General features: G+C 39.0%; 3 protein-coding genes across 3 annotated transcripts in view; 2 read left to right on the forward strand and 1 right to left on the reverse strand.

Moving 5' to 3' along the window:
- LOC134671254 (acyl-CoA:lysophosphatidylglycerol acyltransferase 1-like) overlaps positions 1-26,014 on the forward strand; it is a 610,785-nt gene that overhangs the window by 289,077 nt on the left and 295,694 nt on the right. The window lies entirely within an intron of this gene.
- LOC134671225 (uncharacterized) overlaps positions 4,014-26,014 on the forward strand; it is a 53,564-nt gene continuing 31,563 nt past the window's right edge. Inside the window, exon 1 of the mRNA XM_063529021.1 lies at positions 4,014-4,137. The gene's annotated coding sequence lies outside the window, so the exon portion shown is untranslated. The remainder of the gene's footprint in view (positions 4,138-26,014) is intronic.
- LOC134671189 (uncharacterized) lies at positions 5,962-8,012 on the reverse strand. The gene is made up of 3 exons (XM_063528973.1): positions 7,541-8,012; positions 7,317-7,436; positions 5,962-7,221 (listed from the first exon to the last, which is right to left on the reverse strand). Exons 1-3 carry the CDS (start codon positions 7,674-7,676, stop codon positions 6,017-6,019), a joined length of 1,461 nt encoding a protein of 486 aa, XP_063385043.1. The 5' UTR covers positions 7,677-8,012; the 3' UTR covers positions 5,962-6,016.

Raw genomic sequence — 26,014 nt, forward strand, 5'->3', positions numbered from 1 at the left:
ATGTCTCAACAAGTTCATCTAATACATACGCTCTCTTTACTAAAACCCAAATTCAAAAGCATAAGAGGAAACAATAAATCCATTGTCGGTATAAAATATAATAGATGTCTACCAATAAAGCAATTATGCTGTTATAACAATGAATAGCAACGCACAAGAAATGTTGACGTATTAGACTAAATCATGTTGAAACCAGTTGACACGTCTCGTTCCTTTTTTTTTAATCACACAAGGTAACATGTCTCAACAAGTTCATCTAAACAGACGTTCTCTTTACTCAAACCCAAATTATAAAACAATAGATATAGGAAACAATAAATCCATTGTCAGCATAAAATATAATAGACGTCTATTAATAAAGCAATTATGCTGTTATAACAATGAATAGCAACGCACAAGAAATGTTGATGTATTAGACTAAATCATGTTGAAACCAGTTGACATGTCTCGTTCTTTTTTTTAAATCACACAAAGTAACATGTATCAACAAGTTCATCTAAACAGACGTTCTCTTTACTCAAACCCAAATTATAAAAGAATAGGTATAGGAAACAATAAATCCATTGTCAGTATAAAATATAATAGACGTCTATCAATAAAACAATTAAGCTATTATAACAATGAACACAAGTGCACAAGAAATGCCTCACACGCCTCGTTATTTTTTTAAATAATAGAAAGAAACAAGTAACTACGAGTTTACTTTATATCGGAAGACTAGGTGAAAGCAGGTTAGTTTGAAATGAGTTAGGTTGATTTTAGTTAGGTTTGGTCAAGTTAGGTTTAGGTTAGGTTTTCGAAGAATAAGTTAGGTTTGGTAAAAGGTTAAGGTTAGTTTAGGCTGCCAAAGGATTACTAGTGTAAATTCTACGTCAGAAGAAGGTTAGAACTGTATTCCTTATAAATCGAAATAACTCCAAGAGGTAATAAGATAATGCGGGTTATTAGAGTTGATAGTTAGAGTACCTATGCATCACAAATAAGTACCTATCGCTAATACCTATTGCAAATAGCTGTCGCTAATACCTATTGCAAAATACCTATCACAAACACCTACAGTATACACACATAAAGAAGGCATGAATGGAGACGTCGGTGGGTTAAGGAAAGGGTCCAGGCAGGTAGTATGCTCGGTAACACAATAGCGCGCCCGAGTCGAGATCGAACAATAGAAAAGGGTCGATAAGCCTATTGTTACCGTGGTGAACAAGGTGTATTGTTTAATTAGCGTATTTCGTAAGTCCCTGAAGGAGGCGCCGGGCACTGCTGAGACCTAGCGCAATCAATTGAAATGGGGGGCTAATAGTTTTTTTTTTTTTTTTTTTTTTTTTTTTTTTTTTTTTTTTTTTTTTTTTTTTTAGGTTCAGCAGGGGCGGTGGCTCGGCCTTGGGGTCAGGATCGGGGACCACTGAGAGGCGGGGCCAGAATCGGGGAATACTTTCTACTAATCTGTCTGAAAATAGTTGTGGTATTCCCACATTTTGTGGCTGTTAAGTCAGTGCAGTCTCCTCAATCCGACAGCCCAAGACTTGGTGCCAGAAAATTGAGTAACTTACCTAGAGTTAGACGGATCAAAGACAATAAAGAAAGGCCTAATAATATGGATCGCAAAGGGTAACATGCAGTATTTATGTAGACAAGGAAGTATCCAAAGCCTCAAATGCCGCAAATATGCCATCGCCATTCAGTGACGAAATACGGCTAATCTTCTTGCACGGGCATCTTGCCCGTCGACGGCGGTATGGGCCAAACTTTTTACCTTTGCTGTCCATATTGTTTTATTTTTAACTTTTATGAGTGTTGATCAATAAACGACCAAATACTGACAAAGTAATGAAATAACTAAAGAAAAGTAATCGGCCAAGACAAGTGCGAGTCGGATTAGCGCACCGACAAGACTACACTTACACTACACCTCAATCGGTCGGGGTTTTCTTGTATTCGCCCACAGATGATTGTAAGATTGATAACAATAATGACGAAATTGCTTTAAAGACTGTCATTATTGATTTGAAGACATACTGGTATGAGACGTATTATTCTTACAAGTAGTTAGTGTAGTTACTGAGAGAGAATGAATGAAGCCATGTAAGTAAAGTAAGTTTAAGTCATCAAACCTATAAGATTTATAATATGTGGTAATCTCATGAGAAACAAACTGCGACTGCCAGTTTATTTATCCTATTTCTAGATACGAGTTTAGTGATGCGAAACCAATACGCTGTTAAATAGGTAAGTAATAAGAATAAGTATATATGAATTAAAATCGTTTTGGATTTAATAAAAGATCTGAATATTACAGGAAAACAATTTTGGGGTCCAGGACCACAATTCAATAAAAGAAGTAGGAAACCAGACAGACCAATCCCAATAAGGTCTAGTTTCCCCTCTTGGTTGGAAGATTGAAAGGAAGGAAGACGTTGGAGACACATCTGAACTTTAGGTAAATAAAAAATTGTTAGCTTAGGTATCTTATTGAGAAAGTCTGCCAAACACCAAAGTATATTGTAAGATTGTAACCGACCACTCCCATCTCCCATGTTTAAAATAAATATTTAAACAGAGCCAATATAGATCCAATAGAGTACCAATAGGTACTCTCGCTTCACATTTCCATAATTAGCATAAGAAATCAGTGCAATGCAATCACCTGTCACTTTGTATGTGGTCGTGGGTGCTTACAATGATTGACATAGTATTTGGAGTATTTGTTATACGGTTTCTCTGAATAAATTACAGTATTTATTACTAATGAACCAGTTAATCATGTAATGTGCGGTGAATTTGCTAGTGAATCATCGAATGCTCTATGATGCACAGATAAAGGCGCCCACTGATTAACAGTCCGCCGGACGGTATCGGCCTGTCAGTTAGAACAAAATTTTGACAGTTCCGAACAATTGACAGGCCGATACCGTCCGGCGGACTGTTAATCAGTGGGCCCCTTTAGATGACATGTTTTTTAAATGTTATCAGACAATCCGGTTTATTTTCAGATTGAAATGAGACCCGGAAAATAATATAGGGAAATTAGGGAAGTTTTTATCTATCACCATCACGTAGAAGAAGTCGCGGCCAGAAGCTAGATAGTCATAAAAATTTAATACATCTGTATTAATGAGAGTAAAATGTAGTTAACGATAAAAAAAACTACAAGGATTAATTTAAAAGTCACTGACCTATTCATGTGAATTGATACAACCAAACAGATATACGTAGAGTTAATTACTTTCGCATTTATAATTTAAGGATTAAATAGGTTAAACTGAATGTCGCTGAAAGTGGCGTTTTATTACAAAGTCTATACTCAGTACCTTATAGGTATTTAAATAAAAGTAAATAAATAATTTGTACATTTTCGGGTAGTTATTAAATTTCGGGTAACATTTATTGACTAACCAACCAAATACAAAACCACCTGGATCTGTCACTGAACGACCAGACTTTAACCTACAATATTTGATCATGTAATGTTTTCATCTACCCTCAACTGGCTTTGATTTTGTTTACTCTTTTTAAACACCTAAAGATACAGACTATATTAATGATTAACATGTTGAAAATTTCACTAAACGCAATTTAATCGGCTTAATTATTAACTAATATAAGTAGGTACCTAAGTACCTCTAGTTTCTATTAGGCTGTCACTCCGCCGATCTTAAAGGGATTTGCTGAATGTGAACATCGTGAAAGTTCAATCAATAGATTACCTATTACATTTTTTATTCTATTAAACCCAACGTATAATTAAATAACAACGCACAATACCCCACGTGCTTAAACGCAGTTTATTTGTACCAAAGAAATCACTTTCAAACTCAACAACAAAAGCTTTAAAAAAAAATTAATACTCGATGCAAAGTATCAAAACAAACCACACATCTTAAGTACTGGGAAAGTGAACTATGCTATCTATAATCATTGAAAAATACACCTTGTTTAATTGAAAATAGTGTTGACTTTCTTTTGTGTGGTTATCGGTAAAGCATAAGGCATGACTCGGGAGTTGAACAACCATTGCAATGCCAACAAGAGTTGAGGGCAGACGTATCGGTTTTTGAAAAGTGTGTGTTTTTGAATTTTCAAAGTGACTTTTTGTGTTTTTGAATGTGTGATTTTGAATAACTGATGCTTTTGGTAAGTTTTTTTTATTTAATTTAATTATTGCAAAAAGTAAATGCCTAACAGTTTTATTTAATCAGATAAATGTGGCGGTAAATTTTATCAACCAATTTTCTAAAATAATAAAAAAATCGGTGGTAACATTTTAAGGTACCTATTACAAAAGTCTGTCCATTCGCTTAAGGGCAATGATATGTACCTAATTATTCATGACATTGGCTAAGAATTCCCATTTAATTTTCGTACTGGCAGTTTCTACGAATTTCCCTACAGTAATTATTTTAACAAAAACCGAATTCTTCATTTTTATACTCGTTATATGATACCTCTAAAGCCTTAAAGGGACGTCTAGGGCTTTCGAAACACTTTGGAGATTCAAAGTTTTGAATAAAATTATTTTGTATCAAATGACTGTAATGATGATTTTGACTATTCTACTTTAATCTATCCGTACGCTGCTTAATTAATAGCACATTACAATACAAGTGCGAGAAATAGGATATTTATGAGTGGCGATAAATTAAAACAAGACTGAATATTGTCGGTCAAAGGGCTAAACACAAATCGTAAATGTAACTTCTTCAGAAAGCTGTTTAACATTAATGAGCCCTGCAATGATGAACTCTGGCGTAGGGTTGTCAAATGCTAAAATTAAATACTGTCATAATTTCTGATTAGTAACAAAATTCCTAATCAAATTCAGTAAAACAGTAATACAGCTGTCCAGCATAAGTACCTTAAAATAGGTACTTATGCTGGACAGCTGTATTAAGTAGGTACCTAGGTACTAGACTATGCCCGTAGTTCGTCCGCGCGTAGTACCTAGTACCTACTGTATACTGACTTACGGTGTCGACCTTTGGGCAACAGCGGCTGATCGTGAGCGAGTATTTAAGCTTCAAAAGCGGGCAATACGAATAGTCGCGAGGAAACCCTACGACCACTCAGCACACGACTTATTTATTAAGCATAAGATTCTTACATTACCTAGTGTTTACATCTTGGAGGCGTGTAAGTACGTAAGAAACAATCTAAGCTCTTAGAGTTTGACCAGCGAGTGGCTGCACAAAAAAAAAGCGGCAAATTCAAAAAATCTTTAACTGGTAACACGAAGCATAGTGCAAAAAAAGTAATTTGATACTTGGTAATTCATACGTAATTAATTTTTGTTTTGATTAGTGACTGACTGAAGTCTGCAACGTAGCAGACTGTAAATTTAATACAGTAAACAGACTGAGGATATCGTTGCAATGCAATTATAACCCCTGGCTTCTAATTTAGCCCACTTAAAAATTAAAAATATGATTGAATAGTTATCATTATTATCAGAGATACTAAAAAACGAAGGAACGAATTGTTAGTAGACTAATCAGTCAATCATTACAAAAATATGTAGTAAACATAAATATCTTTACTTCAACTGTACAAAAAGTAAGTTATTATATTATCCTAAGATTCCTAAGTTATAGAAAATGATACTTTGTTGTTACAAATAAATTTCAGGACTGACCATTAAACGGCACCCTTTAAATCTCATTTCTTTGGTCGTTGAAGTCAACAACCAAGGCATATGTCATAATATTGAACTTGGTTCTCATATGACATTTATATTTTTGATAGGATTAAAAATTACTTTATTTGTGTTTTATTTTGAAGTTTTGAACTCGGGTTAATTACAGGCGATTATTTATTAAGCATAAATATTTCCCTTGTGCTATTAAAGTAAACCTTCACAAGGGAAATATTTATGCTTCCCGTTGTACTTATAAAGTTAGTAATAATAAAAAGTCACATATTGTATAATGGAGCTGAACTGAAGGTAGGTGAAAGAAAACACAATTTAGTTTCAATCTACTTTTAATATTGTTAGTTTATAAAGAAGGTGCCTATTTATTTAAGAATCAAATTCGAAATCGGATTCAAGAAATTCAATTCCTGACAGAGAACTATCACTGTCATTGTCACTTTCCCGAACTTCTATTATGAATGGAGCTAGTTCAGTGTCTGTAATGTTGTCCTTAGACTTGTATTTTCGTTCCACATTTATTACATGGTCTGTACTTTTTTTCCAATCTTCCGGGGTAATCATTGCAAAACATTCTCGGATCAAGTTTTCCGTATCTGAACCCGGTAGCCCCACATTTCTGCTGGCTATTTTTCGCTTTGTGAGGCTCCATATCAACTCAATAGCGTTTAGATCGCAATGGTATGGAGGCAATTTAAGGACCTCATGCCCATGCTGCTTCAATAACTCCTCTGCTGCATATATGGGACCAATTTTATTTTCCTCAACGAGGCACATCAATTCCTCCTTTTTGAAACACTCTTCATATGGGATATTATTTTCCCTTAGCCATTTTTGAATATCAGCCTTTAAGCTGTGCATGGTTGGAGGCTTATTTATTTGTGTTACATGGTAACTGGCATTGTCCATAACAATTACACTGGGCTCAGTCAAATTTGGGATTAACATTTCTCGTAGCCACTTTAAAAAATTAGAACTGTTCATGTCATCATGATAGTCAGCTGCTTTGGATTTTGTGCTAAAAACAAGCAAAGCATTGGGCACAAATCCTTGCTCTGATCCAGCATGCACTATAATATGCCGCTTACCCGAGGAAATTTTTTCAACTAAACCGGAAGTTGAAGGCCCTTGCCATGACTTCTTCGGTCTGTAATTTTGATGGACATATGTCTCATCAAGATACACAATATTTTTTCCTTCTTCCCGTTTTTTATGTATAGCTCTAAGAAACCTTTGCCTCCACCCAGATATTTCAAACTTTTCCATGAGGATGGAGCGCTCTTCTTTATTTTTTTTAAACTCAAATCCGTTCTCGTGTAGTATTTTCCTCAGTGTTTCACAACATCCTGAGAATCCTATAGATTCTTTCAAATCCGCATGTAAGGCTCTTAGAGTAGGTACCTGCTTTTTGACGCAATAAAACTCATTAATTTTATTACGGATGGCTGACACATCAAAATTGTCTAAATTTGACACAGTTGGTGGCCGGGGTCGTTTTTTCCCTGGCGTATTCCATTGGCCTTGGTTAATAGAACCCTCTTTTTTAATTGTGCGTAGTGTACGAATGCTTGCACCTGAAAAAAAAACAGTTTTAACAATAGGAATTTTAACAAAAGAACACTAAAATATTAATAAACCTAGATGTGAAAATATAGATTATTTATATTACCTGTCATAGTAGACACTTTCTCTAAATAACTTGATTCTGATGCGTTATTATCAATAACATTCTTCAGTTCGCTTGCTAGCTTTTGAATAGTTTCTCTAACATTTTCGTCATCTACGCCCGCTGTAATATAAATAAATCATAAGTTTAGTAATACAAACAAATGTTCCTATCTCGTAAATTAAATTTGGTACAAGAAGCATCAACATTGTTTGATAATGACTTACCGGTCGCCTGAATGATTTCGTCCAATATTCGCTTCTTTTCTAGTAATCTCTCATTTTCGTCGTGTCGAACTTGATTATAGTTACAGATTATCTTAAATAACATGCTCCTCACACTGCTTCTAATCGGTTTAGCCATTATAATACGATATAAACTATAAACTTCCGTAACGAATGAACTAACATGAGAATTTGAGAATCTAGGTTATGTGTAAACTCGTTTGACAATATTTTTGACACTTTTGACAGCTAAAATTATTGCCATATATAGAATTCTCTAAAAACGCTTGTGCAGCGACTCGCTGGTCAAACATATGTTTGCAAATAAAAACTCACATAAATGTGACACAAATATCAATATTGTTTGGTAACAGAAGCTGTCAACATTTTGACAGTTGTTTGACACTTTTGACAGATAAAATTGTTGCCATATGAAGAATTCTGTAAAAATGCTTGTGCAGCGACTCGCTGGTCAGACTTTATAAAACCCGAGAGCAGCAGTCGGGTAGAAGCACGCGCGGTGGAAGTCTCATTCTGGTGCCGGCCCATACTACCGCTAAAGCTAAGAAATCCCTTGGAGTTTTAGGGGTCAGACTGTTCAACACGTTACCTGCTGAAATCAGAGATGTCACTAGTGATGTCACATTTACTAATAAGGTTAAAAAATGTTGCTGGAGATGGCCTGCTACACTATCGACGAATTCTTCGACAGGGTGTCATTGATCCATACATGCAATGTAAAAGTCTAAATTCACTGTTTTAATGGGACATTATTGTCACTGGAAATTTTTATTTTTAATTCAGTTATTTTAATATGGATTATTTTATTAGAAAGCCTTAATCTAACTATAGAAAATTATTTAACAAAACATTGAATTATTTTAGTTTTTGTTTTTTAATTTATAATTATGATTGACATGACATATGTATTTCTGTTTTGCTTTATTAGGTATGCTTTGATGTGTTGTTAAGTTTACTTGATTGAATTGATTATGTTTACATTTAGAGAAATGTAATTTTATTTTATGTACCTACTCCTGACGTGTAATTATCTTTATCAATAAATTATATGAATATATGAATATGAATACTTACGTTATTTCACTTCCCCCTAATCCCCCTCCCTAGTAATATCATAGTAAATTGCAACCCCCATTTGAAGTAATTAAATTGCGCCAATTGCAATTGCGCCATTTCTTCAAAATACTCCAAGTCGTTTTTGTATGAAGAAACTAACATCCAAACATACAAACTTTCGCGTCATATTAGAAACCATTGCCCAGTAATTTGATCTTTCTTCAAAAAATAATGTCATCTCTGCATTTCCGCCACAGACCCTTTCAAACTAAATGAGGGTTTCCGCGATCGGGTTTTTCACTAGATGGCAGCACCGTGACGAGAGGTCTTTTTGACAGCTGCTGTCAAAATCCACCAAAAAAAAAACATGGTTAAACATAAATTGGTGGATTATGACAGCTAGACCTCTCGCCACGGTGCTGTCATCTAGTGAAAAACTCGATCACGGACACCCTCATTCCCGTCATATTAAGGAAAATTCCCATCGTGTGGTGACCCTAGCGAGTAAACCATGCTATAAAACGGTGGCAGCAATTATTTAACCAGCTCAGTTGCCGTCATTATGAGATTACCATCGGTGCAGCCGGCGCGACTATCGCGGCGTTGTTTGTACCATACACTATATTTTGTTCGAAAATATAGGTCTCAAATAAATGAGTAGGTACGTTTCAACTATACGGGTACCGCCAGTTTGACACGGATAAGGCAGTCAATGTCGTGGTAAGGCTACTGATACTTGTTAAACCTTTTACAGTAGGTACACATGGTGCTACTTACCGCCCTCGGGCGGGATTAAGGACAATTAAATACGTGCCTCAGTAGATATGTCAAAAAGTTAAAGGGCCATATGTACTGTAAAACGTTGTACAATTGTAATTCATAACTCCCTTCGGTCGTGTTTTGAATTTCCTACTTTTAGCACTTATAGGGTAATATACTACGGTGTTGTCATCATAGAGGGTTAAAGATATGCGTGTAGATAAATAATTTTTTTGTACTCCCGTACTTTATTTGTCATTTAAAGGGTTGTGCATTGTGCACATACCTTATAGTTGTCAAGATATAGTCATTAGTCTATTCCCAAAAAAAGTATTTAAGCATACACGCAGTATCTTTTTGGCACTTTTACGATACTTCGTGTAATCACCACTTAAAAAATATTGTGTGAAATACATTGTTGCCAACTTAATTTTAATTGTCATCTTTGACAGATGAGTGAACCATAGACATGATTTTTTTTATTTCATTCATTCTTTTCCCGCCCGTACCCTTCATTCTTTGCTATTTCTTGAATAAAAAATATTCGTTTTTACACGACTGCCCTAACAAAAAGAGTGTATTGTGTTCAGCGTTCATGTTTGTATGTATAATATATTTATTTATGTGAGTTTCTTTATTCCACCATAACTTCTGAATGCCTTAACCGATTTAGATGTATGATATGTCATTAGAATCCTTACGTCATCCCGGGTGACATAGGCTATATGACGTCATTATAAAACCAATATGGCGGACGTAATACGCAATATTGCGTGACGTTTAGAAAAAAAAATCTTGCAAACCTATCGAGTGGGGTCTCAAAATGAAGAGCTTTGAAAGGCGATTTAAAATATATATAAAACATACGCGCTTAAATCTTATTTTGGCTAAATAAGGAATTACAAAATGTGCTAAGAAAAATAAATTCTTCTATCTTATTTAGTGAGCTATCGAATAAAAGGATATTTACCGCTGATCATAAAAATATATACAAATCATCCATATGACTTGTATAGGTATATTTTTATAAAGTAATTTTAGGAACTAAATCGCCCTATTGAAATCTAAACGTGTGAACTTCGATTTAAGCGATAGGGTTTGAATAATACTAAAAGAGTCGGGCGTAGCACGACATACGTGGCGCGCTGCACTGGTCCAAAACCAGGCGCCTTCGACTTTCCCATACTAAAAGAGTCGGGCGTAGCCCGACGTTGTGACACGTTTTATGCTTGCCAAAGCCGGGCGCCTTCGGCGCTCTCATACTCAAAGCGTCGGGCGTAGCCTGACGTACGTGGCGCGCTGTACGCTTACCAAACCCGGGCGCCGTTGGCGTCCTCATACTCAAAGCAGCCCGACGTACGTGGCGCGCTGTATGCGTTCCAAAACCGGGCGTCTTCGGCGCCCTCATACTGAAAGAGTCGGGCGTAGCCTGACGTACGTCACACGCTGTAGGTACGCTTACTAAAGCCGGGCGCCTTCGGCGAACTCATACTCAAAGCGTCGGGCTTAGCTCGACGTATATGGCGCGCTGTACGCGTTCCAAAGTCGAGGCGCCTTCATACTAAGTTGGGCGTAGCCCGACGTACGTGACACGCTGTACGCTTACCATATCCGGGCGCCTTTGGCGCCCTCATACTTAAAGCGTGGGGCTTAGCCCGACGTATGAGGCGCGATGCACGCGTTCCAAAGTCGGGCGCCCTCGTACATAAAGAGTTGGGCATAGCCAGTGTCTAAATGCGAAGCCCGTAGATCGAACTCCGCGTAAAGCCGAAGGCCCGGAGCGTCCGACAGGTACGCGCTTTCTACAATATCCCCTAGTTTAGTATCATAATTGAGGAGTCGTAATTCCACGCAAGGCTGAAGACCGAGCTGCGGGAGGTTAGTACTCGCGGAACTCGTGGTCAGATATTTGAAGAAATTGCAGAAATTGCTAGAATCCCTAGCCCTTCACCTTACGCGGAGGTCGGTCTTCAGCTTATGTATTTTAACACATCTACAGTGGTTTTGTGTTTCACCGCTAACGTTCCGCAGCTTAGCCTTCAGCCTCGCGTAGAAACTCGCTTCTCTTGGACGCTTTGGGTGTTAGGCCCTACGCAGAGCTCGGCATTCAGCCATCTAGTCTGTCAGGGCTACCTACTTTTATTAGGAAGTTCATCATTTGAATGTAGGTAGGTACTAATACTTAAAAAGATATTAGCGTCGAATAGGTCCTTTTACATGCAGTCTATCATTATTGATCTTTGAATTGGTGCTATTTTGCCAAAGGCCATGTGTGCGTCGTGCTGAAGTTGCGACGAAGATAATTGGGTCAAAAACTTTTTTAGTGACAGTAAGATTATGAGTCTTTATTGTGGACCTTCAAACCCACATGGCCATTATAATTCAAAATTCCACTTCTTTTTAAGAAGTTAAGAAGCTATATTTAATATCAAATATCAAATGTCCCAAATTGTGAACACATTCACATATTATCCACAGAAAAGACCCCGTAATAAGTGTGTCCCTGCCTTTAGAAGGTCCCAGTCCTAGGAGCTAATACCTATTCACATAAAAAGAACTTTGTGGACAAACTAAATGGCCGGGGGAAATCTTTATAAATGGTAGTTTTACTTAGTTTTTTCACTAAAATGTTTAAAATAAAATAAATTAAATAAAAAATTTAAAACACGACTGCTGCATTTTAAATCGAACTGAAAAACTAAAAATAATGTTAATATGTTAGTCACATAATTTTATGAATCTAAATTGGAACGTAAATATACACTCACGGTCATTCACAGTAAGTACAAAGGGCTATGTACATTAATGACCGTGACTGTAGGTACGTGTACATTTAATTTCAATTGCAGTCGGGGGACTTTTTGATTGAGATGCACTTAGGTACATCAAGGTGCCCCGACTGTAATTGAAATTAAATGTACACGTACCTACAGTCACGGTCATTAAAGTACATAGCCCTTTGTACTTACTGTGAATGACCGTGAGTGTATATTTACGTTCCAATTTAGATTCATAAAATTATGTGACTAACATATTAACATTATTTTTAGTTTTTCAGTTCGATTTAAAAGGCAGCAGTCGTGTTTTAAATTTTTTATTTAATTTTTATAATTTTATTTCTAAGTAAGTGATTTGTCGTAGAAAAAGTATTGTTTGCAACGTTGTTTAACTGAGTCAAAACTAACTAACTGAGTTTCGGCTTCGCCTCAAATTGTTAATCACGCCACGCCTTTTTTGACCTCTCTTAAACAACGGTTGCATAAAATAGTATTAACACACATGGAAAAACAAATAAAACCATAATAAATATTGTTTTTTAAAATACGAATCCATAAAAATATTGCTAACTGCCTTCCTCACATACCAAGAGCACATCCATCACTACAGCACGTTATACCGCGCATTTCCCGCAAATACTTATAAAGTCCGCGCAAGCGCAACAAAACGACATGCGTAAGTAATTACCTAATCACATCTATCAACATTCTAATTAATGTTACACATCTATACTGCCCGCTAATAGCTAAAACAATGCCTACACACGTCAACACTGATCAATGTAACAAACAAAAAACAACCTTTTTCGGTATTGACAGGGTTCAAAATTAAATGCAGATAGGCGAATATTGCGATCATGAATATTTATTACGTTGAAGACTATAATTTTGTACCTGGAAGCGCACTTTCTGTGGCAAAAACTGATTTAGCTCTTATAACAAAATAATCATACAGGATGTGTTTTAAACGTTGGAAGTTAACGTGGTATAAAATCTATAATAGTTCATATTGAACAATTTTTACCATCGAACCAAATCTGATGTTGCTAAAAAAGTTAGTTGTCCCATAATCTCAAGGAAACGAACATGGACATACCATCGGCCAAAATGTAAAAAGAAAGCTAAGTTGGCCCCATAGTAAGAGTTGTTGAGTGTGAACTACATGTTGAAGTCGCAAAATTCGCAAAAGGTCAATCCGAACGTGCAACTACATCAAACCGTTATTAGAACGATATTGGAATCATATCAGTTTAGTGTCATTCGTGCGTTCATTTCGCTGTATTAGTGCGAGGCAAATGCCCGCGTGAATGACAGCTATTATAAGATTATAACTTTACAAATATGATTCCAATTATTAATATCGGTTTGATGTCAATTGCACATTCGAATTGGTCTGATAGTTTAAATAATAATGAAAAACCACCCTGAATACTTAAGAGCCCTTCAACGTGCACACTAGCGCCACAGCTAAATAATCGTGATTATTTAAATTTAACGAAATATATTGAAAAAAGGGGGCCGTTACGTACTGTATTGTGGATGTTAGTACCTTTTGAATACATCAAACTAGTTTCTATGTTGCTGGTTTTGTCGATCTAGGAACTCAAAACAAAAACGGCAGTTTTAACTTTGGACGCATAGAATGACGAATCCAACAACATAAAAACTAGTATGATGTATTCTAAAGGTACTTACATCCACAATACAGTACGTAACGGCCCCCTTTTTTCAATATATTTCGTTAAATTTAAATAATCACGATTATTTAGCTGTGGCGCTAGTGTGCACGTTGAAGGGCTCTTAATGATCGTTACACGTTTGTGCAATTTCAAGTTGAAGTTACATAATTAACAAGTCTTTTATACGCATCTGACTTTTATGAGTGTACTAACATTAAATTTAACAAAAGCAGACCTTATCTCGTTATAAAAGTTATGAATGGTTAGTTCACTTTCGACGATGGTAGAAAGCAATATCAGAAGGGCATTTAAACACGCACGATATGGCCATAAATATCCAAATTATGAAGAATATGATACAATCAGTATCGGACAATTTCACAGCTAATCGTAGATCCAAAAATTATGCAAAATTACTAGTTAAGTACCAAAGACAATAATAGTTTTTAAATTCCAGAAAATATGTTTGATTTAGAAAAGTGTTTTTAAGTTGGGTTGGACTTAAATGAAATTACTGTATGACTAATTATAAGGGGCCCACTGATTATCAGTCCGCCGGACGGTATCGGCCTGTCAGTTGTTCGGAATTGTCAAAATTTTGTTCCAACTGACAGGCCGATACCGTCCGGCGGACGGCGGAATCAGTGGGTCCTTTCCCTTTATAGGGATTCCAAGTTTTAACGTTTATAATCATTTCATTATTGCATTATTACATAGATACCTATTTTAGAAGAATTATGTAACTATTTTCGATATCTCTCGAGATCTTCACTGAACCCTTAGTGTAAATTTTATTAGGTTGCGTGACGGTCGTACGCGTTTGCGTTAAGTCTCATTTTGTATGGGATTTTAAACAGCGCCAAGCGGGTCGTTTTGTAAACTCAAAATCCCATGCAAAATGAAACGTTAAGGTGACAGTCCATTTCCAACGACAGCTGCATTACGGTTCATTTCACTATGAAAATTGACAATAACAGCGACGCGTTCAGTACTAGTAGTGCAGCTGCGGTTAGAAATGGAATGTTACCATAACGCAAATGTGTGCAACCGTCACGCAATCGAATACAATTTACACTAGGGGTACTTACTGATATACCTTTTATTGTGCGGAAACAACATCAAATGGCTAACTATATAGTTTTATGGTAATTTTTATGTTCAAAAAGAGAAATTACTCAATAACATACCATAAACAAAAGATTCTGCAAAACATTTGAATAATTACATTGATGATACTAGAGTCAAACCAGGCTAACTCTGCACGTCAGTTGCAAGGACAAAACGTGGAACTGTCAATATTAATGTCAAATTTGTATGAAAAAATTAGCTAAGACGGACTCTATAAAGTCCATTCCAATAGAACTTGCTAACTTTGTAAACAAAAGACGTAACTTTGTTTTGTCACTGTTTCTCCTTGAATTTTCACATCATCTCATCAAACACCATTGAAACACATACACTATACACTATTAAAGCGGTCGTTACCGTAAAATACAACAATATATAACTGTATCTTGGATATTTCATTAAAAGTTTAAAATGGTTTCATAAGTTAGGTTATTAGGCCCTGATGTAATGACGTTTTTGTTTCTTTTACATTCTACAATTGTCTATGATGGGTAGTGTTGTGACTAAAGTTGGTGATATACTCGTAAAGCCGCTACACACTACACGACTCACGGTCTATACCTGCCAACGCGGTTATATACACTACGCGGTAGTTTGACAATTTTTTTTCCTCTGATCGTGAAGAATCGTGATTAAACAAATTAAAAATAAGTATCTACTTATTTTTTACTTTCGGTATTTAATTATTCGATATGGTTTGACATAAAAACCGGGCAAGTGCGAGTCGGACTCGCGCACGAAGGGTTCCGCACCATAAAGTAAAAAAAAACGGAAAAAAATGCAAAAAGAAAACGGTCACCCATCCAAGTACTGAACACGCGCGACGTTGCTTAACTTTGGTCAAAAATCACGTTTGCTGTATGGGAGCCCCACTTAAATCTTTATTTTATTCTGTTTTTAGTATTTGTTGTTATAGCGGCAACAGAAATACATCATCTGTGAAAATTTCAACTGTCTAGCTATCACGGTTCGTGAGATACAGCCTGGTGACAGACAGACGGACGGACGGACGGACGGACGGACAGCGAAGTCTTAGTAATAGGGTCCCGTTTTACCCTTTGGGTACGGAACCCTAAAAATGGTAACACACTTTCGCACCGCACCACGACCTTGGTGCGTCGCACCCATAAGTGATATATAGTTCGTTTTTTTAGCATTAAAAATAAGGTAAACAATCTTTATGTCTTTGTGTTTGATTGAAAAACACATTCAAAAAATAAGTTACGGCAAATATGTAACAATAATGAATCCAATACGATCATTTATATTCTTCTGCTTTCATAAGTAATAGTTACTGATTTTTAACAAGCGTTTTTCAATTAAAAGACATGTCAAGATCGCTTACCTTCTTTCAAGTTCTTTTTAATGCAAAAAAAAACGAACTATGGATGCGACGCACCAAGTTCGTGATGCAGTGCGATAGTGTGTTACGGCCTTAAGTAAAGGACTAAGTAAGACTCTTGCCCATCACTAGCAAATTCATCATTCAGAGACAATTTCAATATGGCGGTTTGTTTACATAGTTTGCAAGTTCTATTGAAATGGACTTTAGGTATATATTTCTATAATAATGGCCTTTTTGGGGTTCCGTACCTCATTAGGAAATACGGATTCCTTATAGGATCACTCGTGCGTCTGTCTGTCTGTCTATCTGTCCGACCATTCTCCCCTCTTTATCTCCGAAACGGGCTTAAAATTTTGAAAAAAATACTCAAAATAGTTTTTTACCTATTATAGATGACTGGAAAACCTATCAGAGACGAATCTATCATAATCTGCGGCCACACGATCAATTTATATCATAATTTAAACATCTTTTATAACACGCACGTACATAATGATATCTTGGGAAGTTTAATATTTATGTTTCCATTGTGCAGTCGTGATCCTTAGAAAGCGGGCCGGTGCAGAGGCCACTGAGGTTGTATCGCGTTGGTGCATCGCAGTGCACAAATTGCATCGTGTTTTGAATACTAAAACGTAACTTTATGTACTTGCAGCGCCTAAATGTAGTTTTTGCGTCAAAACAAAGAAAGAAGAAATCAGTAATTTTTGCAATTCGGGGTGGTCTCATAGTAAAGTCATAATTATAATGCGTAATGTATATACTTGTACCTATTACATAGCGAATCGGCATACTTTAATTACTTTAATAAAATTATTCACGATCCGCAATCTACTCGTACTTTTTAGGGTTCCGTATCCAAAGGGTAAAACGGGACCCTATTACTAAGACTTCGCTGTCCGTCCGTCCGTCTGTCACCAGGCTGTATCTCACGAACTGTGATAGCTAGACAGTTGAAATTTTCACAGATGATGTATTTCTGTTGCCGCTATAACAACAAATACTAAAAACAGAATAAAATAAAGATTTAAATGGGGCTCCCATACAACAAACGTGATTTTTGACCAAAGTTAAGCAACGTCGGGAGTGGTCAGTACTTGGATGGGTGACCGTTTTTTTTTTTTGCTTTTTTTGGTTTTTTTTTGCATTATGGTACGGAACCCTTCGTGCGCGACTCCGACTCGCACTTGCCCGGTTTTTACTTTTAAAAAGGTACATTTTACCCTACAAGCAGTCTTCGTGAAAAACTCTACAGTTAAGTAAAAGTGCTTGAATTTTTTCCCTACACAATTCTGCTGATAAAAAAATATTTTTTTAATACAGTTGCTCAAAAAGTGCTACTTTACGTAGCTGTTTAGCGTGCGGAAAGTTGGTTATCTCGAACTAGTGCTTTTTACTTTTCCAATTTTTTTAAATTTATACTTGTTCCAATTCACGACTACTTATTGATGAGTGTTAATATTAGTTTCCTTTAAACGTCGTAATCAGCATAAAAACCTACCGTTAATGTAAGAATACGAAAAATATTACATATTTCATATTTAATTACTTACCTCTTCATCATTATAACACGTTTATTTTTTAATATTCAATATTGAAAATTCCGTTCTTAATAAGTTGACTGAATGGAACGGAATAGCTGCCAAACGCCCATAGATATAATATACTTAAAGACGACGTCTAACCGAGCTGTCACTGTTACCACTTTTGTTTAGTGTACGATTAACAATGTTTTTCTTATTTTTTCGCAACTGTATTAAAAAACGTCGTTCGATACACGTGCGGAAATGTCATTCTTCACTCGTCCCGAGTCTTGCCACTCGCCTGCGGCTCGTGGCAAGATATCTCGGTACTCGTGAAGTAATGACATACCTTCCGCACTAGCATCGAAATGTACTATAACGTTCCCAACAATGACATTGAAATTGAAAACGATGATGTTAATGTCAAGTAAAATGACTCTATAAACATTCGTGACAGACTCTTGTTTTCTTCCGATTATTCTGACAATTATATTCGTCCCAGATGAGTTGCAAGTCGTGCGTTAGCTGCCCCCGATGCCTACGCTCGTACGACTAATCGAGACATAAACGAAAGTGTAAGATTTGAGGGACGAAATAATTACAAGCTCATTATGTCATTTTTTAATATGGTGAAACGAAAAGTTTTTTTTTTACGTCTAAGAAAATCACACTTTCAAGCGCACCAAATGACAAGGTTGTGAGTTCAAGCTACTCTTAAATGTTCTAATGATGCTGTTATAAAAAATATACAGATATAATTTTTTAAAATTTATGTTGTTCCTGACCTACAATACCTACCTATGTAATAAAGGATTAAGTCAATCTTATTTCCTTATTGCCTACCATTTTTTTTACAGTTTTCTGTTTTTTGTGCAAAGGTTTAATACACAAGTTAAATTAATAAATTTCATATTTTTTAACTGCCTTAATTCAATAACCATTTAAAAAACCTTCACATGTTTTTGACCAATGGGTACAATAAAAATAACACTGTTAGGTATTATATATGAGATGTTGTTAATAGTAGACAAACAATACACTTTCATGCGGATTAGGGTTCAATAAGAAAAAAAGTTTCGCATATCTAGCCCGTTTCTTGGGAATATCTACAGGAAATACTAAAGAAAGGTTGTTGTGTATGACCATAGCATAGCATATATTGAGGCACATTTACTATAATAACGTTGACAATGCATGTCGGCTACCTTAAGTGTTCGTTCACACAATTTTAGTTCGTTTAATAACAAGGGAAAGGCACTTGCATTAAATGTTTCCGCAACAAGAGGCCAATTCTGTTATTACGATTTGATATAAATTTCATATTATTTTGTTACGACTGCGACAAGCTTCATCTTATATTGTCAGCCACTGACGCTGATTGATCCGCATGGATTGCAATCAGGAATCTAATTTAAACTTCCATTTTGATGTCACAATGATGCCATTCTGTTATCATTCGTCCGTGCGTCTCGTTTGCGCCAATACGTGTACGAACAAGTACTAGCGAAATGATAACAAAATGTCAATTAGATTACAAATGGTAAGTTTTAATTGGGTTCCTGAAGCCGTCTTACGGCGCGATTCAGGAAATAAACAAGAGATTCACTAGATTTGAAATAGTAAAGATATGTGACGTTCCACGGCATAGGGTACCTACCTTATGGCGGCTGGCACTTACGCTATTATTAATACCCCTCCAATATTCAGCCGGGGCAATGGTACTGTAGAAACCGGGTAGGCCACTACACGTAATCTTTTGTTTATGCGAAGCAGGGCGACAGCGTAGAAGCGATGAAATGATAAATAGCAATTTCAACTTTAAATTAAATATAATGACAATAGAAACTAATGAGAAAGCGTTACAATTTGAATTTGCGTAAGCGGCAGCTATATAAAACAAGTGCGCGGGCGCATGCGAACGCGGTCTGAGAGCGAGTGGTAGGTGCCGATGCGGTGAGGGAACCGGCCGTCGAGGCGACGGCGGGTGATGCGCGCGGCGTGCGGGGCGTGTGACGTATGCGCTGCTCCTTTGTGTCCGCGCGTCTAGCCGATGGTCCAAGTGCAATAAACGGAGCGGAGCGGGTAGCGAATTGCCGCTACAAGTACTCCCCCGGTGAGACCGTGACTACGGGCGATAGTGATCTGGGAACCTGACTGTTCGCCCACTCTTTGTTTTTCTCTCGGCCTTCTGCTCGATCGCTTTACTGCCATCTGGAGTACTACTATGTGCCGGTTGCTCGTCTCTCGCCATATAAGCCGGTTTGAGGCGATCTATGGTGACGGTAACTTCTTTACCCTGCACTAGTATGGTAAATGTCTTCGTCCCTCTTCCAACGACCTTGTAAGGCCCAAGATATGCTGCCTGAAGAGGTCTTCGTGCTGGTCCCTGTCGTAGAAAGACATGTGTGGCTGTGCTGAGGTCTCTGGGGATGTAAAATGGCCGAGTACCATGGCGGGACGTCGGCTGCGGAACCAGCTTGGCCATATGAGCACAAAGCCGGCTGGCGTAGTCTTCGTAGTCGACTACCTGATCCGGTGATGAAGTTAGGAGCTGCCCAGGCAAGCGGAGTGGCTCGCCATAGACCAGCTCGGCTGCAGACGCCTGGATATCCTCCTTCCAGGCACTCCTAATCCCGAGAAGTACTAAAGGTAAGACCTCAGTCCATGATGGTGACGCATAGCACGCGATAGCGGCCTTGAGTTGCCGATGTAGACGCTCCACAAGGCCGTTGGCTGCCGGATGGTATGCCGTAGTAGTGTGATGCTCGGTGCCCATCAGCTTCGCCAAGGACTGGAACATGCGCGACTCGAACTGGCGGCCGCGGTCCGTTGTGATGCGCTCTGGACAACCGAAGCGTGCGACCCAGCCAGCCAGAAATGCGGCCGCACAGGTCTCTGCCGTGATGTCCTTCAGTGGGTACGCCTCAGGCCATCGTGTGAAGCGGTCGACGGCTGTGAGGCAGTACCTGAAATCATTAGACGGGGGTAAGGGACCGACAATGTCAACGTGGACATGTCGAAAACGGGCTTGAGGTGGCTTGATTTGTCCAATTGGTGAGGAAGTATGCTTCGTTACTTTGCAACGCTGACAGTGTACACACTCCCTTGCCCATTGTCGACAGTCTTGCCTCACGCCAGGCCATACGTATCTAAGCGTGACTAGTCGTACTGTAGTCTTGACGCCAGGGTGACTTAGGTTGTGGAGTGCATTAAATACCTGACGCCGATGCGTTGGCGTGATGTACGGTCTAGGCTCTGGAGTTGACACGTCGCAGTAGATTGGCAAGCTTGAATGTGGAGTTGTTACCTTCTGCAGGTCTAGCGAAGAACCATCTCTAAGTAGGTCCAGTAACTCAGTGTCTGTCTCCTGGTCGCGGGCTAAAGACTGGTAATCAAAGGGAGTGAAGGCAAGTTCCTCAATTCGTGATAGTGTGTCTGCCACTGCGTTGTCCCTGCCTGCTATGAATCTGACATCAGTGGTGAATTGGGAAATATAATCCAGGTATCTATATTGACGTGGTGAACAGTTGTCTCTGCGTGTGCTGAATGCGTATGTGAGTGGCTTGTGGTCAGTATAGATGCTGAAAGTACGCGCTTCGACCATGTACCTAAAGTACCGAATAGCCTCGTAAATTGCAAGAAGCTCTCTGTCATACGGGCTGTACTTTCGCTGCGCTGCGTTTAGCTTCCGCGAAAAGAAAGCTAATGGCTCCCATGCACCATTTTTGAACTGTTGGAGCACAGCACCGACTGCGACATCCGATGCGTCTGTCTGGATAGAGAGCTCAGCCTTGGAATCTGGATGCGCCAGCAGTGCTGCTTGTGCCAGTCTGTACTTACAAGTTTCAAAGGCCTCCGTTTGCTCTGCATTCAGCTCGATTGGTTTGGAGCCTTTCGTCTGTTCACCGCCGAGTAGTAAATGGAGTGGGGCTTGTATTGCCGCTGCCCCAGGGATGAAACGACGGTAGAAATTCATCATACCCAGGAACCTCCTTAACTCCTTCGTGTTCTTAGGTACCGGAAATTCCTGGACGGCTTGTACCTTACTCTCCAAAGGGCTGATACCTTGTGCGGATACTGAGTGCCCTAAGAAGGTGACCTTGGATTGACCGAAGACGCACTTCGCGGTGTTTATTAGCATCCCGTAGTCCTGCAGTCGTCTGAACAGCTGGCGGAGATGTTGTTGATGGTGCGCCTCTGACTCCGAGTAGACGATTATGTCGTCGATGTACCCGAAGCAAAAATCGAGTCCCTTCAGCACTTCGTCCAGAAAGCGCTGAAATGTCTGAGCTGCATTTCTGAGGCCAAACGTCATGTAAGGGAACTCGAACAGGCCAAAGGGCGTTGTGATAGCGGTCTTCGGTATGTCGTCGACAAAAACTGGTATCTGATTATACGCCTTGACCAAGTCTATGGTACTAAAGATCTTCTTACCTGTCAGCTGGTAAGCGAAGTCTTGTATGTGCGGCACTGGGTAACAATCAGGTATGGTTCGTGCGTTGAGAGCCCTGTAGTCTCCGCACGGTCTCCAGCCGTCATTCTTTTTGCGTGCCAAATGTAGTGGAGAGGACCATGCACTCTCTGATCTTCGAGCAGTACCGCTGCGGACCATATCCTCAAACTCTTTTTTCGCTATAGCCAGTCTCTCAGGATCCAGGCGACGCGGACGGCCGGAGACCGGTGGTCCTGGAGTGGTCCTGATGTGGTGCTCTGTACCATGCTTTGGAGTGCCCGGCTTACCAGCTGGACGGGTAATGTCTGGGTACTCACGAAGTAGTTCGCGGAAAGGCGTACTCGTACTCTCCAAGGCCATCATGTGTACGGAATATATTTCCTCGCTGCTGCCAGGGACCCTGGCCGGAGTGGTGAGTAAAGTTATGGCGTCGATCAGGCGCTGGTTTCGGACATCGACAAGAAGGTTGTAGAATCCTAAAAAGTCGACGCCGATGATGGGTTTTGAGACGTCAGCCACTGTGAAGCGCCACTCGAATGCTCGACGGAGACCTAAATCTAAATGGAGGTTTAAGAGTCCATAAGTGCCAATCTCTGTGCCGTTAGCGGCAAATAGGAGGTACTTCGTCCTCGGACATGCCCCCCGAACAGCTGACCTTGGAAAAACACACAGGTCTGAACCCGTGTCTATGAGGTATTGCACCTTCGTCGTACGGTCAGTGATGAACAGGCGGCGGGTTGTTGTTGGGCAGTCGCTCGCCGCTACTAGTGGCCGCCCTGGGCGTTTCCCGAATGATAACTGCACGGCTGCTTGCACGTCTTTGCTTTGTTGCCAAAAGTGAAATGATACCAGCAGTGAGGATGACCTTCGGGACGTTGTCTGGAGCGGGATCGGCCTCTTGACCTTGAATGAGAGCGAGAGCGTCTGCGGTGATTAAATGATCCAGACCTATGACCTTGAACCTTAAGGAGGCTTTCTACTTGCCGTGTCAGTTCCTCTACTCGTTGCTCCAAAGCGGTACCTGGCACGCCCGAGGATGTGCTGGCAACCTTGTAGGATGGCTGCGCCACGTCGACGACCTTGTCTGCTAGGCCTGCCAGGGTGTCGAGGTCCAAGGTAGGCTGAAATGCAACAACAGTCTGTACATTAGGTGGTAATCTACTGGTCCAAATAGTCCGAATAAAAACCTCTGGCATGTGCGGTCCAGCTAAATCCTTAAGATGCCTTAGAAAGTCGGTTGGCTTCCTGTCCCCGATTTCTTCATGCTGGAGTAGCTGCAGGGTTTTCTTTTCACGTGAGACAGAAATACGTTGGATGAGCTCGCTTTTTAATTTAGTATACTTGCCAGTAGCTGGGGGATTTCGAAGAATGTCCTTGATTTTGACCGCGTACTCCGGGTCGAGCTGGCCGCACACGAAATGGTATTTCGTCTCGTCCAAAGTGATGCCAGAAAGACTGAATTGGCTTTCTAATTGCGCGAACCAAACCTCTGGTTCATCTGGCCAAAATGGGGGCGGACGCACACCCACTCGAAACACATCACTTGGACCACCACCCAAATGTACCGTACCTGGACCGGCTCTGTTGCTAACCCCCGCTGGAGGCGTCGGAATACCTGTACCGTCACTTGTATTTTGCACATCCCCTGTTAAATTGGTCATTGCTGAAGGATTTTTCTTGTCGCCGACGAATGTGTCCACTTTCTTTGTCGCGGGTCACCAATTTGTAGAAACCGGGTAGGCCACTACACGTAATCTTTTGTTTATGCGAAGCAGGGCGACAGCGTAGAAGCGATGAAATGATAAATAGCAATTTCAACTTTAAATTAAATATAATGACAATAGAAACTAATGAGAAAGCGTTACAATTTGAATTTGCGTAAGCGGCAGCTATATAAAACAAGTGCGCGGGCGCATGCGAACGCGGTCTGAGAGCGAGTGGTAGGTGCCGATGCGGTGAGGGAACCGGCCGTCGAGGCGACGGCGGGTGATGCGCGCGGCGTGCGGGGCGTGTGACGTATGCGCTGCTCCTTTGTGTCCGCGCGTCTAGCCGATGGTCCAAGTGCAATAAACGGAGCGGAGCGGGTAGCGAATTGCCGCTACAGTACCTTTTGCCGTGAAACTTCACATATCTTTACTTTTCATATCTAGTGCATCTCTAATTAATTTCCCGAATCGCGCCGTTATAATGCGTTGCACTTACACTTTTTGGTGCGCATGAGTCTGCCGAAACGACTCAAGAATGTATCAAAATAAGTAATGGCTCCTCTACACGATGGGCCAACGCCGGCCACTCCAAGGGACGCAGCCATGCTGTAGAATGAGATAGCAATCACTTGCTCCCTCTAACGCATAAATGCGTCCCTAGGAGTGGCCGGCGTTGGCCCATCGTGTAGAGGAGCCATAACGTTATCATAACGATAAGTCCGAATCGGCATCACTTGCAGTATTAAATGTTATGTTTCCGCAGCAGGTCCGAGTTCGCTTTACTTACGTATTTTACTGTCATAAAAACTGTAAAAGTTTGTTCGAGGTTATAAAAAGTTTCAAATCCTGCTTAGCTGAGTATTTTGTTACGTTTTTACGAAGATAACCGGTGTAGTTTTAACAACATTTAAAGATAACTGTATACTTACTTGTTATACTCGTATTTAATTGTCAATATTTAATCAAGAAAGTTATTGACTTACCTAAATTGAACAAAATATTTGCGTGACTCAAGTATTTGCCTCTCCCATTAAGAGAAAATAATTTACATTTTTCTCATATTTATATATTTTCGGCTTTTCTTACTTTGCAAGATAAATATCTTCATCGACCTGTCTGGCCTAGTGGGTAGTGACCCTGCCGATGAAGCCGATGGTCCTGGGTTCAAATCCTGGTAAAGGCATTTATTTGTGTGATGAGCATACATATTTGTTCTTGAGTTATGGGTGTTTTCTATGTATTTAAGCATTTATAAATATTTATATTTGTATAATGTATATCATTGTCTAAGTACCAATAACTAACGCATTAAAATAACACTTGCACAGCGTTTGCTATTAAAATCGTTGCAGACTTTTCTTGGTCTAACGTAAGGAACGATACAAAATGTCATTTATTTTACCAATGTTCATTGCTCTAGACTTCTATATTAACACTTTTTCACTTTCACAACATTTGTTTTCACTATGTATCTTTCCTCGTTAAATTAAAATATTTATTGCTAATTATTATTATTTAACATGAGAACGTTCAAGCATAAAGTTATCTGATGCACGCATATTCTTTGTTTCCCTAGTTATGTAATTTATCTTTAGTATTGTTATGACGACATGAGACCAAAGACAGGTACATAATAAAGTCTTGTGATATCCATATACATACAAATAAAAGTTACAATTCAAGAAGCCCCTTAGCCTTAGGCCCTAAAGTATAAGATATAGAAAATAATGAAAGGGCAAGGATATAATATATTTTAAAAGCTTAGGAGAGAGATGATGTTGTGACGTTTTAAGATCAATTTCTTTCTTTATATTCCAAATCTAACATTTTATGGGTTTTTCATAGAATCGTTAGAACTTTCAAACCAGGCATTTTTTCTGAATTGTTATTGATCATCGGTTTGTCACGTTTCATTACGTAATATTTTTATTTTTATATTTGCACAGGAAACTAAATTTTTCATACAAAATAACATAAATTAATTGTGCTCAACTCGCTAATACCCAATAGATGACATCCTGCTGTCATCT

The sequence above is a fragment of the Cydia fagiglandana genome, chromosome 15 (assembly GCF_963556715.1).
Source record: "Cydia fagiglandana chromosome 15, ilCydFagi1.1, whole genome shotgun sequence".
Taxonomy (NCBI): Eukaryota; Metazoa; Arthropoda; class Insecta; order Lepidoptera; family Tortricidae; genus Cydia; species Cydia fagiglandana.